The sequence below is a fragment of the Haliotis cracherodii genome, unplaced genomic scaffold, assembly GCF_022045235.1.
Source record: "Haliotis cracherodii isolate W230 unplaced genomic scaffold, xgHalCrac1.p SCAF_8, whole genome shotgun sequence".
Classification (NCBI taxonomy): Eukaryota; Metazoa; Mollusca; class Gastropoda; order Lepetellida; family Haliotidae; genus Haliotis; species Haliotis cracherodii.
The window spans coordinates 11,915,258-11,932,428 of NW_027266341.1; the positions used below are offsets into that span (position 1 = coordinate 11,915,258).

The 17,171-nt window shown below is 40.7% G+C and overlaps 1 protein-coding gene across 1 annotated transcript; it reads right to left on the reverse strand.

Annotated features, from left to right (window-relative positions):
• Positions 1-2,947: 2,947 nt before the first annotated feature.
• Positions 2,948-4,234, reverse strand: LOC139449766 (alpha-(1,3)-fucosyltransferase C-like). Its single transcript, XM_071231296.1, has one exon. It carries the CDS (start codon positions 4,232-4,234, stop codon positions 2,948-2,950), a length of 1,287 nt encoding a protein of 428 aa, XP_071087397.1.
• Positions 4,235-17,171: the final 12,937 nt, after the last annotated feature.

The following is a 17,171-nucleotide window of genomic DNA, read 5'->3' on the forward strand; positions in this document are numbered from 1 at the left end:
AAAATAAAGTTATTAAAATGAATAGCAAAACTCATGAAGTCACCAATAAACGTGTATAAGTGTTATATCGTCACTGCAAAAATAATGAGTGTTTGTCTTAAGTATTAACATTCAAATACGTGATATCTCTATTATTGTCTACGTTCTACCGGTGAGTAAGCGTTAGGCTTACTATCTCGTAGTATAAATGTCCAGTTTGGAATTTGAAACTAATCTGTTTACAGTAACAGGACACTGCTTAAGTGTCATGTACAAATGAGAAAGTGGAATCCCGTCAATTAGACGGAATAACCTTAAAACTATTAATAAACATTTGAAATAAGCAATATCGGAAAGATATATATGCATATAATATCTGGCAATATACACCAAGATCACCTTCTACAAAAATAAGTTTTAAAAGCCGGTTGATATTCGTTTGCGTATTTGACGATTATATAACTTTCGAAAGTAGAAATCCTTTTCCTATACTCAGACGTTCCTGAGCCTTGCGCTTTCCTACTTATTTTGACTAAAATTATTAACGTTATCCTTGTATTAGTTAATGGGAAATGCGTGCCGATCAAGCACGTGCCATAAATTAAAGCGACATTGTACGATTCCGAACTTATCACGAGACTGTGTTTATGAATCATTGTCAAAACGTTGTGACACAGTGGAAACAATACGCCAAATCGCGCATGCACAGAGCAGAACATTTGGGCAAGGCATTAAGCAATCCGCATGCGCAGAACGATTGATTTCAGTACTTGCGCTTAAGCGCTTCGAGTATATGGTCAAACTCGGGCCTGTAACCTAACATGCGAGAACTGGCCAATGAAATCTGAGAAGTAGGAATACCGGTAGACGCTGTTGCTTGATAGACAATGTCAATCAGGAAAGGGAGGAGCTTGATGATATCCTTCTCTCCCAGTAAATTCCTATGTCAAATAACGACGTTATTTGGACGGAAAAACGATGGTTTGAAAGCGTCTAAATAACGTCGTTTTCCCGTCCAATGACCATATTCGGAAAAAAACGACGTTTTCGTGTTTGCAGTGTAAGATCTGATTTTAATGAGATTGGGTGTCCCTTCGAAATAATAGGACAGTACAATGGCAACTGTGACGTCACATCGCAGTACGACATGCACGTGCAGCATTCCACCCATTCATTTTTAAATAAACATTGCAATATATGTACACCGCAATTGTGGGTATTTAACGTCACCGTCTTGCATTGTTGAAGCATTGTCTGTGAATATGGCACGAACAAGATCATCAGAGGCGCAAAGATGGCGTATTGTTGGTTTGCATGACCAACTAAAGCATAGGACGTCAAAAAGGATATCATTGTACCATAATCATCAGACTGGTACGAACACACGGAAACACCAATGCCGTACAGGATCTCCTACGCCCAGGAAGACCTCGGATGGCGTTAAGGCGTGAGGTCATAGCCCTGCTTCAGCTTGTACGTCGTCAACCATTTGCAACATCTTCTGTTCTGAAACGCCAATGGTTACCCAATAGACGGATGTCAACCAGAACATTGAGGAATCGACTGAAATCGGCGGGTATGAAGTCCAGAAGGGTCATCAAGCGTCCCTTCTTTGCCGATCATCATCGGAAAATTCGTTTAATATGGTGTTTGGTCCGGAGAGCTTGGAATCTGAGGCCCTGGCGAAGAGACCATTGGTCCAATGAAAGGAGGTTCTTTCTCCACGTCACGGATGGCCGATTAAGGGTTTAGAGGGATAAAACATGGCCTACACACCCAGGAACATAAAACCCACGACCCCGTATGGTGGAGGTTCAGTTATGGTTTGGGGTTGCCTGTGACGAGTAGGGTGGATCCAAGGAACTCTCAATGATGATCGGTACATTCGTAACGTCCTGCAATCATTTGTTGTACAATAATTCGACAACAACCCACTCATCATCGATATCACCCGACCACATTTCCGGAGCAGTAATGGTTATTCTCCAGAATGCCGATGTGGCAACACCTGCACTTAACCACAATAGCATATTTAGGACATTTTGGGGCGTCGAGTACAGGCACTGGACCCATCGGTACATGCTCTGGCCCGATAGAAGGCAGCTTTCCTTTGGGGATTGGCTGTAGTTGCCTCTTCCACATATCATACGACATACTCGAGGGAGGAGACGAAGCATGTAAGCTGTCATTCAGGCACATTGCGGGTTTCCCGCTATCAATGATTTGTTTCATGAATGTAATCTTGGACTGAAAATGACATTTTTCATCATGAATCATGATGTGGAATTGATGTGTTCCTGATTCTGTACCTACATACCTTTTGTGGCTACTGTTTTGCACAAATACAGTGCCTCTGAGTTTTTGTGAGAATAATGATTAAAATTTGAAAAAGGGATACACTTTTTATGTTTTATTATTGCCAGAGGTGTCTTCATTAAACAACATTCGTTTTTCCGAGCTTATTGATATTGGGGTTTAAATGCCAACGCTCGTACAACCAGTCATTGTAAAATATACAGGGGGTCCTCAACTATTTTATTTGTGTATAGTTAGATATGGAGATGTATGTTGTTTGTTGAACATCTGTTTATAATCACAAACTTGGTCGTTACAGAAGATCTCAATCTTCAGAGTGAATGTGAGAGAATCAACGTTTTGAAAAGTGGTTCAGTTATATCAAAGTGTGCCCTCTTAATTTTGAGACTTATGCACGTTAATTGACAAAGAGGTTTCTCCCTTATGATCGGGATTTTTGCATCCACTGACCAAGGATGATAACCCAAAAGCACATTGGTTCGAACCCACGGACTTATTTTGTTGTGGTGGCGTCAACCACTAGTACTTGTTGCTTCAATTGAAAACAAATTGTTTCCCCGTCCCTGCGATACTCATGCCTCTTCAAGGCCTACCACAATCACTGTATTAATCTGTAATTTTTTTATTCGAACATTAAGCCTTTTGGTCTCACCTAGCCAAGATCTCTTGGTGCATGACATTCTTCTTTCCATTTCTCTACATCTGTCTGTGTGCCCCACAGAGTACCTGGGTTATTCAGTCGATAACAAAGTTCACAAAATGCCATTTGCTTCATATGATTTGACCCGAAAACCCTGTACTGTTCCTTCCTCATGAGTATGTCCATGTAAGCAGACGTGTTAGACATAAGACCCTTCAGATGCCAGCCCAGAGACTCCGGGTTGGAGAAATCAGCTGCATCGATGTACGTCCCATTGGGTACTAGGTGTTTGTAGTCGGCCCCGCCCCGGACTATCGGGACGCAGGGCACGTTGAATGTCTTGTACAGCTTCTCCGTGATGTAGTCTTTACACAAGGAGTTCTCAAACGACAAATAAAACATGTAGGTATGGTTCAGCATGTTTAAGCATTCTAGACTAGATCTTAAACATTCCTCAGGCCCACAACGTCCAAATACGTCAACGTCAATGATTTTCTTTAGCCTTTCGACATATGCCATTCGTCTTGAAGCTGTTGTACAATGGCTAACAAACCAAGCAACTGCCTTCGTCTTGCGTTGCACGATATTCAGAAGATGATGATACGAGGGGAGTTTCAGAGTCGGTACAAACATCCCCACGGGCGCGAAGAGGTCGGAGTCTGTTCTGTATGTCATAGTCCAATTAAATACTCTTCTCCATTTCAGTGTGTGCATTGTGTGTGCAAGGTTAGCAGGACTCTCCCAATCGAATATTACCCACATTTGTCCCGGGGTGCGGGTTGGGGGTGTCGGGGTTAGCGACCTGCCATTGAAGAGCACTGCGTCTGCCTCTGCAATCATTGAGCGATTCTCTGACAACAAACAGTTGCTGTATTTGCATAGCTTCATCTGACCTTTAAGTGGTGAGCGCAACCAGTCAGGCCATTTATCAAATACAATAAGCTTGGTTCCATTTACAGGGTAATTTGTCAAGGACTTGTATTTGAATGGGAGATCCATATTGACCCCATCTTTTGGATTCCAGTACTTTGTAATGGCTTCATTGAAGACTAGCCGAGACGAAGCATGTTGTAAGATTGTGTAGGAGTTACTCTTAACCCTGTCTGATCCTGATGTCATTTTCCCAATCAAGGTATTCTCCCACGTGTGTGCCTTCAGAGATGAAAATTGACGCTCTCCTTCATCAAGGGGAGAAACAAAACCGCCACTTCCGGTATATGATGGACACACGAAAAGGTATATGGAGAATGTTACCACGCATGCCACACATGGGATAATTAAGACTTTTCGACCTCGCATCTGAAATTGTACGAAAATGGTGTCAATGAAAAATGGTAAAGTTCCACTGAATATGGTATTTGATAGTAAATATTCATTAAGCATGTGGTATATGGATGCTGTATAAAAGAAGGAGGTAATTGTACACATATTTATTGTAAGTTATTTCTGAACTGGTTAATCCTTAAATGAGGTAGCTGGTATGGCCATCAAGACTACATGACGTTATTACAGTAATGCTATCTATTCTATTTGCATTTCTTCCCCGTGAAGACCCGGTTAGTAATGGTCTTCAGCAACTCATGCCTGTCATATAGCTGAAATACCTTTACAGGTGTTAGTGATTGGTTCCACCGGTGGGTCAGGATTTGCTTGTCTTAAGAGTCGACTAATGGGATCGGGTGGTCAGGCTCGCTGACTTGGTTGATGCATGTCATCGTATCCCAAAAGCGTGGATCGATGTGGATCTGAACAACGTTAAATCTAGAAAGAGTTCATAGAGAATGTGCATATATTCCATCGCGACAGTTTCTGTTTCGAAGTTATGAATAATGTAACACAACACAAGAAGGCGGTTTGAGGATTACGTAGTTTTAATCACAATGGCATATGTACAAGTCAAAGGAAGTGTGCCGTCCTTCCTTCCTCCCTCTAATGTACTCGCCCGTACCTTAGGGTGCTGAGACCAAGTCTGTCGGTATTCGGAAGTCGCCCGGTATATAAAGTAATGATGGAATGCGAAGCATTTTGTTTTGTACAGGTACTAAAATTTGGTGTGGTCAACCTTAGATTAAATTGACCATCAAGTGGTGTCCATGACGAGGCACTTAAAATTGTTCCCCTTAAGGTGACATGAAATCACCACTCACTGGTCCACTTGATATGTACTTGACATATCCACGGGGTCTCCACGGGGTCAGTCGTATTTGGCAAACACTGATAGCGTTACAATAATATGTATGGTATGAGGCAGTGCCTCGCCACCAAGATCGACATTTTGGGGGCTGTGTGTTTGCTGCTGTGCCAGTCAATAATGTTTAAGTTGATTTTATGGCATTACATAGAAATATTCAATGTTTTTAAAACAAAATATATAAAATCAAAATCAATTCTCATGCAAGTTAGTACAGAAAATATTATCGTCTTTGTTTTTTTTAATTGACATTATCATAATCATTGGTAATAATCATCACATACATTAGCCTGCAAAATATATGAGTGTTTTCGCAAACGGGTTAAGTCGACACGGATGCGAAAACGACGTACATACAGCTGTATTTGTTGGAACTGTTAGCCAGAAAGAAGACGGGATAATAACGTTCGCGAGTTCTGGTGATACATGCTCGCTGTCTCAGAGTCCCCAACCATATTTTTAGCCCTTCCGCCCAGCCCTTACTGTAATGCTATAGTTCTCAGTTAAGCAAGTTTAGCTTATCCCAATGTCTGAATCTCCCCTCTCGCTGGGGCTCCTTTTCAATTTAAATATAGTTGTTTGTTTTTATCAAAATTATACATTTTCAGAGACTTATCGTCAGTCACAACCTGTATAGTACGCAAACATTAATCTCATTGTGGCCTATGTATATACTATCTTTTAAATAGTGAGGAACACCTACTCTCCAGCCTTAAGTGATTTTGTGTGTCTGTTAAACACCAACACATCTGCAAATTGTAACTGTTTTTAACTGTTTAATCGGCAACAATAAGTATGATTATATAGAAAATGTTCTTTAATATCATTCCAGCATAGCTACTGTAGTTTTTATTTCACTTTTATATATCCTTAAAAAATATCATTTGTTCATCAATAACAAATAAGATGAACATTCATTTCTCCACACAAGTGAGTGAGTGACTTTAACGCCACAGCCAGTCAAAGACCAACGCTGTCCACTGTGATAAAATTTACACGTAGTCCCCCTGTAAATACTGCTGGTGATTCGTCACCACATATACTCGATGTATCTGGGATTCTATTTTGCATATGCTTTCCAACCACCAATGAGCGGCGCCCCTTTCAAGATGAAATTTCCCATGTGGTACAAGTCAATATAGGGAATTGCATTCGACATAATTCCATTCTCTACTTCTGTGGTAGTCACAAATATATCCATTTGTACTTCTTAAACAGCTTTTATCTCAATGTTGTCCCCCCTCTCTCGCTCGCTCTCATTCTCTCTCTCTCTAGAGCTGTGTTGAAGATAAATTGAACTCCAGTGGTCTAACTGCCTTATTTTATCCGCCCCGACATTTTAAAAAGAGACTGGATTGTAGCAGCTGTTGAAAGAACAATGATCGATTAATTCGATGAAACTTGGCGTATTTCAGCCGCAATATGCTACAATGTTTTTACTACAAATGTTTAAGCATGCACCTAGTTTTGAAAAGTAACTTTTGCTACCAAAATCAGTTACATACCCACTACTAAAATTTAGAACATCAAACCATAACCCACCCATTGGACCAGAAGATGGAACAAAAGATCACTTATGTACATTTATGTAACTCGCCAGGCATTGCATTTGCCACCGGTCGCATGTTTCCGTTACTTACAACAAGGCTCCTCTCCCTCTCGAAGACCGCCAGTAGTAGAGGACAGTACCCTCCACGGAACCGTCTTTCGCATGCGCAGAACCACTTCCGGCTTTCAGGGTACAGTCCTTAACTACTGCCGCCATGCGTGGAAACTCATGTTTTTCTTTAACAAATTCATAGAAGTCTGTCTCCATGCTTCCTGACACATGATTCAACACATTTTTACTTAATTCAACACATTTGTGGTGTTGTTAAAATATTTCGCCCATGGGCGAGAATATTTTCCCTTGCTTTAAAACTCATGTTTTTCTTTAACAAATACATAGAGGTTTGTCTACAAGCTTCATGACACATGGGCAAATACCTAGCCCACAGCAACACAATGCATTTAACAGTTGCTTTCGTGTCACAATATTCACTCAAGTCTTCCTGCTGCCAACATTAATTTTACTATTAGACGCGGGTAGAATGAGATTTATCGTTCCTGTTTGAAGTAATACTCGTGTTCATACGCCAATGTGAAACCTTCGAGAGTCTACACTCGGCTTGTCCCAGAATGGGACGAGATGGTCATAAATGCAGGCATTACAGACGAATTTCATTATTTATTTCGTTGTGATCACGAGGCTTTTAGAAAACAAAGAATAACACATATCGATGATAAATACCTAACTGCCCAAACATTTCGAATCTAAAACGCTTGTATTGTACTCCTAAATGTAAATACTTTAAGCAATTTGGTAGGTTCCTAGCAATTGTAAATACAGAGTTAATTAGATAGTCATATATGCAGAATACAATCTGAAGTCGCATTAACTAAACGTGTATTCATTGATTCACATTCTGTATATCATATGTTATGCTATTGCTCATGTACCACCGATGGTGGTTAAAAGAGAAATATTAAATGAATCCGTACCATGAAGTTAACTGCGCCTCAACAAACCTGCAGTTCGACCTATCCGTGCAAAGCCTGTCCTCACAATGAGCCATATGTTCATGGCAAGCTCATATTGGCCATGATAATCGATATTATATACAATCTGGGTAATCTAATAAAAATGGATGTTATTAATACAACTTCCGTTAATATTGTAACATATTAATGTTTCTAGATAGAAGTTTATTTCGCATTTGAACACAATCTAATGAAATGTAAAGTCAAATGAGAAATGTTTTCTTTATATTCTCAAGGATCCGAAGGATATATGTTGAGTTTGGGGGAATTGTCCCTTGGGTGATCGCCATTTTGGGTCGGTGGTCGTGTTGTGTGACGTCAGCAGCGTCGAACACGTATGTAACATCGCGTAAACATTCCCTAGGCATGTGTGTGTGACGTCATACAACATATTCTACTTGTGACGTCACAACATGGCGATCATAAATGTGGTTTCGTATTCTAACGGTGATCGTCGTGTTGTGCCGGGCTCGTCAACACTAACAAACATTTCTATTTATGTATGTCCTGATAAAACACAACTGCAAGACTGTGTGTGTGTCCGATTGTATCCGCCATGTTGTGACGTAGCTATACCCGGTATATCTCTCACCATCTGAGTATGCGTCTTCAAACGAGAGATGGCTTACCATCATGGTGCCTGGACGTCAGTCAGCCTGCAAACCGCTCAGTGCCGCACTGTGCTGACGTCGCGGTTACAAAAACGTATAAATTGTATCAAAAGTGTTGCAACGTCTTTATTTCTTCACACAGTGTAACCAAATTGTATAACATGCAACTCGAATTGATTGTCTTTCCAACAGTATCTAAAGTCACCAAATCCAAAAGATCTATGCACTGCCCAGCCATCGATAAAAGTGCTGGTATTATAAGTTTCCTACTTTTCTACATCAATCGTAATATGGGCGCACCCGAATATGGCAAGTAAAGTCAAGTAAGCGCCTAAATGACCAATAATTCATATCATTGGCAAGTACATGTCCTAACAGTGAAAGACATATGATATTTATGTTGAAGTACACATTCACTGAGAATTTTCCGTGAGTTATATTTACCGATAAAAAATCCCGATGAAATTGTGCGTGTTTTTGACGTCAAAACAAAATTGATGGAAGTGGTCGTGATTAATTCATACGCAGACTGTTTCAAAGATTATGTCACAAAACGAATGACAGTTTGGAATGTATTTCTTGAAGAAATCCCGGTTACGTCCATGTATGTTTCAATATCCGTGCTCTTTTATTAGTGATAAAAACAACTTCGGGGTAATTGACATCGTACATTTTCAAAGGACAAAATGTGAAAGATCGCTAAACAGCCCTAACAATACTCAAATTGACATCGCTCAATATCGGGCATCATTATTATTTCTTAATAATTAACAAGATTATACTAACGATTCAATCAAAATTGTTGAAACGTTTTCATGGGCAGCAAATCTGTTCAACAAACCAATTTTCGATCACTCGCAACTCGGGCGCCATATGTCATTGTTTCACTATGGCCACCAGAAAACATACATCCTCGTATCAGCTCGTATTTCGCACTTGGCTGCCTAACTTAGACCTCTGCTCAAAATATACTTGTATGGCCAGTCCATGAAATACCACTGTTTCTTTCATTTATTCATTTGATTTATAAATACGACTTTAGAAGTGTATTTACACCTAGCTAGGTATGTACATGTACATTTAAGGACATACGTGTTAGTTTATTTCCACTAGTTTCCCATTCCATCCCATTCTACTAAAGGAAAAGTTTGAAATAGATAATGTTCGTAGGTCAATGAAAGTAATGGAATTATTTGTCATAAAAGGAAAAATATATTCTTGGTATTGAACTTCGAAAATTTAACCAGCAAAATCTTTAATAAAAATGGTTTAGAATGTCCTTCCTTTTTTTCTTAATTTTGGCCTAGCTAAACTACAGCTTGGAGGGAAGATATACAAATTAAAATGGTGAAAAAACCCCCACAAGAATGCTTTGATTTTGCTCTTAGACAAATATTTATTTAAAAAAAAATCTATTTCATACTTAGGATACAAAACAAAGTAGAATCTAATTACTACTATGTCACTGGTCGAAGTATTTGGTAATTCAGATAATGCAAAGTGAAAAAAGACATAAATATTACTATATAAAACATCAAAACGAAATCACATTCACACTGAAAACTTTTTGTCTTTCAGAAATTGATTATCTAAAATATTGTGAGTAGATCTAATTACTTTTACTGTTTATGTTATATATTGAACCATTCGAGATTCCAATAGATGAAGCTAAAATATTAAAAATCTAGGTTGTTTAATATTGGATCCATTTCTCATTGTATTCAACTAAATGCACGTTATATTTTTTGGAATATCAAGCCTTCAAACAGATATGAAAAGCACATGTCAACATACCAAAATTAGAAAACTGTGCCAATAATTCTAACACTGTAAGTAAAATGATAAGCGGTCTCATTCACTCGTCGGTCGCCGTAGACATTTTCCAATCGTGTACTAGATATGCTTTCTAGTTCAGTCAAAGAGAATATTGTTATTTGGAAAATGAAACCACGTGTATCCATTATACTACCACAACATTAGATCAGCTGTTTCATGTGACATCATCCACGTCACAACACGCGTGGTCAAATCACGCGCACCTGTCCAGACGACAAATCCACAGCGGCGGGAAATCACCGACCGTCTATTAGCCTATTAGAATAAAATTGCAGATTGTAACGAAATAAAATTAATTTTACTCATTGCTGACATTCCAGATGACATATCAAATAAGAGTTGAAGACTTGCAATAGATTATCATACGTTAATCGAGAGTACAGTGTACATAAATAATTTGTAAATCTAATATTAATCTTTCATCTAATATCCATAGCAGAATGTTTGAAAACGAGCTATAATTAATATATTCCATTTTCTGAATAGATTCGTAATGTGTATTTGATTATATATATGCATACACAATTGGTTATCCATTATCTTCTACAATCACAGCATGTACCATGTACATTAGACTCATGGAAAATACTAGTTCAGCACACCAATCACAGCGCCATTATCACAGTTTCAATGAAAGGCGAAACAAATCGAAATCGAACTTAACAGCACAGCGTATCCATTAGCGGTTAATCCAAATACAAAAAGTTATTGATGTCATCATTGTGGAAGTTATGTTGATGTTTTCAGTAGTTGCATTATGTTTGTATCGCGTGTACCATCGACAGAAACGGGGCCCGAGGTACTACATGTGGAACCGACCTTGACACAATTTGTTTACAATATGGCGTCGACTCACGTTAGATGTCGTGGCCACACTTTTGAATCTCCATTTGCGACAAAATGTGAAACAGTTAGGGCAAGTCACTCACACGGTCAGGTAGTTTGAGCAATCACACATGACTCTTAGTCATTTCATATGAAAAAAGTAGCAGTTATTTGTCTGAACGGGCGAGTATGTAGGACAACCGGTAAACAAGAAATCGCGGCACAGATATGGGGCGAACGTGCCCTGTCGATCATTTTGGGCTTAGTCATTCAATGTTTAGGTTGGTATGCAGCGCCGTGCTAAATCACTATGACACACAGTCGATAAACATATGCAATACTTGAAAAAAAAACTTCCGTGGCCGACTAAACGTTAGTACTCTTACGCCAATAACTGTACAGTGGGGACAAGTAAATCTTTCTGATCAATCCGATCAGATTTCTTTTTCAAATTGGCTGTCTGATATAATAATAGTTACGTGTATGTGACATGGGTGCATAATAAACTTTGCCTTCATTCGCATGAAGTTCAACATGGCAGAAAAGATCGAGAAGCGCGGTAACCACATTAATAGTCTCGCCAGATTTCGCAATCCGTAGCACTGCATAAAATATGAGTTACACGAGAGTATTATGGTGATGATAGTTATAAATTCATTCAATGTACGTCATAAATGTAATTGAAATATACACTGTCGTTTTCTCATGTGTACCGACCATTCCGCCATTACCGATAGTCGATAAAAATAATTATATTATACAAAACGTGTAAATAAACTTGTTCATAAAGGAGTGAACAGAATTGTATTTACGTGAATAAATATACAGTTGGGAAAAATATGTCTTTCTGACCACTCAGGTCATATTTTTTCTTATGAACAAGGATTTTGTTTTAAAATATTTACGTGTATGTGACATGGGTGCATAATCAAAATTCGCCGTCATTCGCTTGGTGTTCAAACATGGCAGAAAAACGCCGAGAAGAGCGGTAGCCACATTACTAATCTCACCATATTTCGCAATCCGTAGCATTGTATTAAGTATGAGTTACACGATGTTAAAGCTAAGATGAATTGGGTGAAGATGGTGATAGTTTTGACTTTGTGCACACAGTGTTAAATATCAAAATAAACAGTTTAAAAAGGGCATTTTCTCGGGACCATATATGGTCCCCTGGCACTATGCGGGTGTGAAAAGTGAGGGACCATATATGGTCCCGTGGCACCAAGAGGGTTAAAGGGCTGAAACCCTCTGAAGCAGGAGTCCTAGCCATCACTACCCGGTGAGCACCATCCGGAGGGCAGTTTTCAAGAGCATCGGTGGGTAGTCGTGACATGGGAGCCACCACCCCAATGGTTTCAGCTCTATCTTCCGCCTCTCCACTCAAACTAATACGTCTCCCTGGCCAATAACACTTTTTAATTTTCTGTAATGCGAGCCAAGGATCGTGTGATCATGCCGTCATCGGCCGGGTTTTTTTGCACAACAATTTGCACACATCTCTAGAGGTATCCCCATTTCACCCTCCAATTCATCCTCTCGTCTCACTGGTTTTCCTCTTTTGTTTCGTAGAATCCTCTGGCGCACCAATACTGGCACTGGGCTCACTCTCCTTAGATTATGGCATGGCCATTGGCGGCATGATACAGCCTCTGGCGTAGTGTCCATTTGCACCACACCTGTGACACTTGGTGCCGGGACAGTTAGGGGCCCAATGATCAGAGCCTCAGCATCTGTAGCATTTCCCGAATGGGGGAGGGTCACTCATATTAGTAGCAGTGGGCACCGCTAAGGACACGACATCTGCAACGCGAGGAGCTTCGGCGGACACAGCATCCTCGATGACCAGGCACCCAGGAACAGCGGTAGGAGCACCAGCAGCACCGGCGCCAACAACATAAACATTGAATATTTCTATGTAATGCCATTAAATTCACTTATTGACTGGCATAGCAGTAAGCACCTAGCGTAATATTCCATATCAATCACCTTAAAGATAAGGTGTATTTTTCGGCAAGTTACTCAGTTTCAGTTTCATATTAGTTTGCGTATTTGTTGGTTATATTTGACTGCGAAAGTAATATCTATTTTCTATACTTAAGCCATTCCTGAGCTTTGCCCTTTCCTAATTATTTTTACTAAAAATCTCAACGTTATCATTACGTTATTTAATGAGAAAAGCGCGTGACAGCTTCGAACAGTTGCGACGTGTTACATCAAGTACCTGATGGAAACAATCGCGAAAGCGTGCAGCACAGAACAGCAAATTAGAGCAAGGTATTAAACAATCCGCATGCGCAGAACGGTAGAATTTAGCAGTTCCTGTAACAGCTACGAGCATCAGCTCCGGAGCATCACCATCAGCATCAAACTCCAGCCTGTAATCCGACACGCGAAAGCTGACCAATGGAAGCTGAGAAATAGAAATACCGGTAAACGCTGTTTCAGTCAAGAAAGAGAATAAATTGATAACATCGTTCTCTCGCAGTAAATTCCGACGTCGTTTTTTCATCCAATGACCATATACGGGAAAAAACGACGTTCTCGTGTTTGCAGCGTAACAACACCGAAAATCTGTTTTGAAAGATTGCCGAAGGGACGTTGTATTTTAACTCACCCAACACTTAAACATAATCACGGTAAGAGCTGAAAATGTCTATTTTGAGTTGTACAGGTTATCCATTATTTGTCTTGAATCCCGATTATTAGTCGGCGCAAGAGGAATACCATAACATCACAACATAAGCCTTCCTCCAGTCCTTGGCTAAATGTGTTGTCTGATCAATTATTTATTATATCAAACACGATCCAGTAATACAGTGAGTCATATAATTGCTAATTTTTTTACATCGTTTCATGTAACATCTGGCATTTTCATAAGTTAGACAGTTTGAAGTGTATTTGACCCAGATGAATTGGCTATGCAGCAGTATGTGCATGTGTGAATTATGTGTGACTTGTATATTTGAATCATGATAATATTTGCAACAGTAGGTACAGTTAACCTAAATTTCATACTTTAAGTACAGTCTACTTTTATCAATTGTTTAATGTCTTTGTCGGGAGAGGTGTTCAAATAGGCTTTGCCTGTTCACCAATCTCATTCCTTTTGGAAATAGATATTGTTTTAATCGTACGTAATTGCCAAACGTCAGAACAATCAAACCTGCTTCATTAATTATCATATACTAACACTCAATATCTACACACACATTTATCTTTAATCATCACACAGGTATATTGGCTTGAGGGTCATGATATGGATATACGTCGCATTAGGAAATATGCCAGCAATGTATCGAGGGTGTACGTCTAGGTGTCATTCTAAACAAATGTCAGAATTTCAACTTAGCAAAAACAACAAATTGACTTTTGTAAAATAACTTTTCTGTTGACCTACTACACACAGTAACTTCTGAATAACAATGTTAAGCAAAATGAGATCGATGCACCAGATGTCAGGTTCACGTTGTACTCATATGGGACATTAATCCGAATTGTAACGTGACAAAATAATGTTTCAACTGCTACCCTACACACTCACGAAGCCATGTATTGGATGTGTTGTTTAATATCAAAAGATAAACACAACGATTATTTATCTGACCCTTGCATACAGCTTGATAGACAATATGTGAAATATGTCACGTGATACTGGTGCCAGCGATATAGTGCAATAGTGTTATACTATACGATTTAATATAATACCAACTTTAATATCAATATGACCCTGGTACCATATATCATATTTTCTTGTCAGCTTGATAGACAATATGTGTAATATGTCACGTGATACTGGTATTAGCGATATGGTGCAATACTGTAATACTATACGATTTAATATACCAACTTTAATATCAATATGCCCTGGTACCATACATCATATTTTCTGACCCTGGTTTAAAATTATTTAGAAATATTTAATTAGAGTAGTTGACGGCATCGGTCCAGTACCGCTCCTGGCTTCTGATTAGTCGACCTCAGTGACGTCTGTTCCGGTCACGTGACCTGCGCAGGGCATGGTGGGTCCTGCGTGCGTATCCAAGATGACGGCACATCCGTTTCCGGTGGCGTGCGCATCCAAGATGGCGTCACATCCGTTTCCGGTGGCGTGCGCCTCCAAGAGGGCGTCACATCCGTTTCCGGTGGCGTGCGCATCCAAGAGGGCGTCACATCCGTTTCCGGTGGCGTGCGCCTCCAAGATGGCGTCACATCCGTTTCCGGTGGCGTGCGCCTCCAAGAGGGCGTCACATCCGTTTCCGGTGGCGTGCGCATCCAAGAGGGCGTCACCCTCTTTAGGGTCGTCAAAGCAAAGGATGAAAGCGTTCTTTCGGGAGAGATGGATGGCCCTGAAAAGGGACGTTGGTAAACAAACTGGAACCTGGAAACTGGAAACGGCAGGAAACGGTAGGAACACTGGAACACTAGAAAAAACTGGAAACGATGGGAAACTGGAAAAAAAACAGTTGAGCAGCATGCCCCATGCGTTAGTCACTTTGTTCAGATGATTTATCTTCTTCATCCTCTACCTCCATCTAATCCTCGGCCTGAAGGTGTCGTCGGCGCTTTGAAGAGTCTTTTCTTGAGAGGCTTCTGTCCCGTTTTCTTTTCTCTAGACGAGGTGTGATGCCCACACGGAATTGTGTGATGCATTCTTTTAGGTCGAGGACATCGACATGCATGGCTTCTATGAGATGAAGCACTTGTGTCACTGGTGTCACTGGTATCTCGGGTGTCACGGGTGTCACGGGTGTCGACGTTGACGGTGTTGCTGACGTTTTCTTTCGACTGGGTTCTTGGCAATCTGCAGCAAAATGACCCACGACTTGGCAGTTGTAACAGGGTCCCTGAGGAGTCTTCTTTTGACTGGGTTCTGGGCAAACTGCAGCGAAATGACCCATGACTTGACAGTTGTAACAGAAGTGCAGGGAAGACTTATCTTGTCTGCCTATCTTCGGACAGACATATTGACGGTGACCTTGAGCGTGGCACTCGGTACATGTCACTTCAGGGCAGTACAGGTAACTGCGACTGTCAGTCTGGCACTTCATACAACCCTATCGAGGTGGCATGGTTGGTTTCATAGAATGCAGTGTGTGAGTGGCTTCGCTCTTGTTTTGTTTTTATAGGAGAGCCACTGACACCCTGCTTCCTGATTGGTTCCCCAGGCAGCGCCCCCGATTGGTTCGTTTCGGTGCCTGGCCTGCACCTCGGTTTTCCAAAACGGACCGACCCCTGTGTTTCTTTTCCATAGGAAATGGATTTTACCATGGGAGAGAAAGCACAACCCCTGTTCGACCATTCAGAGTCCAGCATGACCCGAGCGCGGTCTCTGATTGGCCGACAACCCAAGCCTCTGATTGGTCAGATTTCGATCCGGTTTTTATCTGGGTGTGCATTTAGATCCTGTTTTGTTTTTTCTTCATCCTACAGACAACATAACACTACTATTTGTTCAACCTTTTTTTTAATCCCCCGCTCACATGAACCAACACGACAAAACAAAAAGTCACAGGATGAGGGGGCGTCCCTGTGATTTTTGTGACCACGAGGGTGACCACGAGGGTGACCATGAGGGTATGAACGTCTGTACACTTTGAAAAAAAAGAAACTTTGTCACTTGGGGTGAACAAGACACTCGACTCTTCTCTTCTGTGCTTCTTGGGACACCTAACGTCTGTATTTTTCGTTCACTTCTCCATCAGGACAAAACACACACAAGTATTCGCAGGGGACTTTGGCGTGCTTCAGATGTTCTTTCCAGGGTTTCCCATTGGCAGAGTGTCACACTGCAGCAATATCAGATAACACAGTCACCTCGTCCTTGATAGAAATAGCAAGCCATGGCCATGTCATAAGGGGTCTGGGTCATATGTTTAGGCCACGTTTGAAAAAGACCTCAGACGTTCATGAAATGAATCATAGTTAGATGAGAAGGATGACACAAGGTCTAAGAAGGAAAAGGTCCCTCCAGAATGTCACTGAGTCGCCATGTGTCGTCCATAAAGAGTGTGCGTTTTCTCGCTTCTTGTTCTCCCGCCTTTTCAGACACCCACTCGGTATCGGGGACATCTCGCGAGGATGACATGGCATTCATAGACCGTCTTTGCTCCATGATGACTGTGACTTCACTGAAAGAAGGTCTGGGGGTTCGCCTGCTTTTATGAAACTCTCCTCCCTACCCCCTTCAACG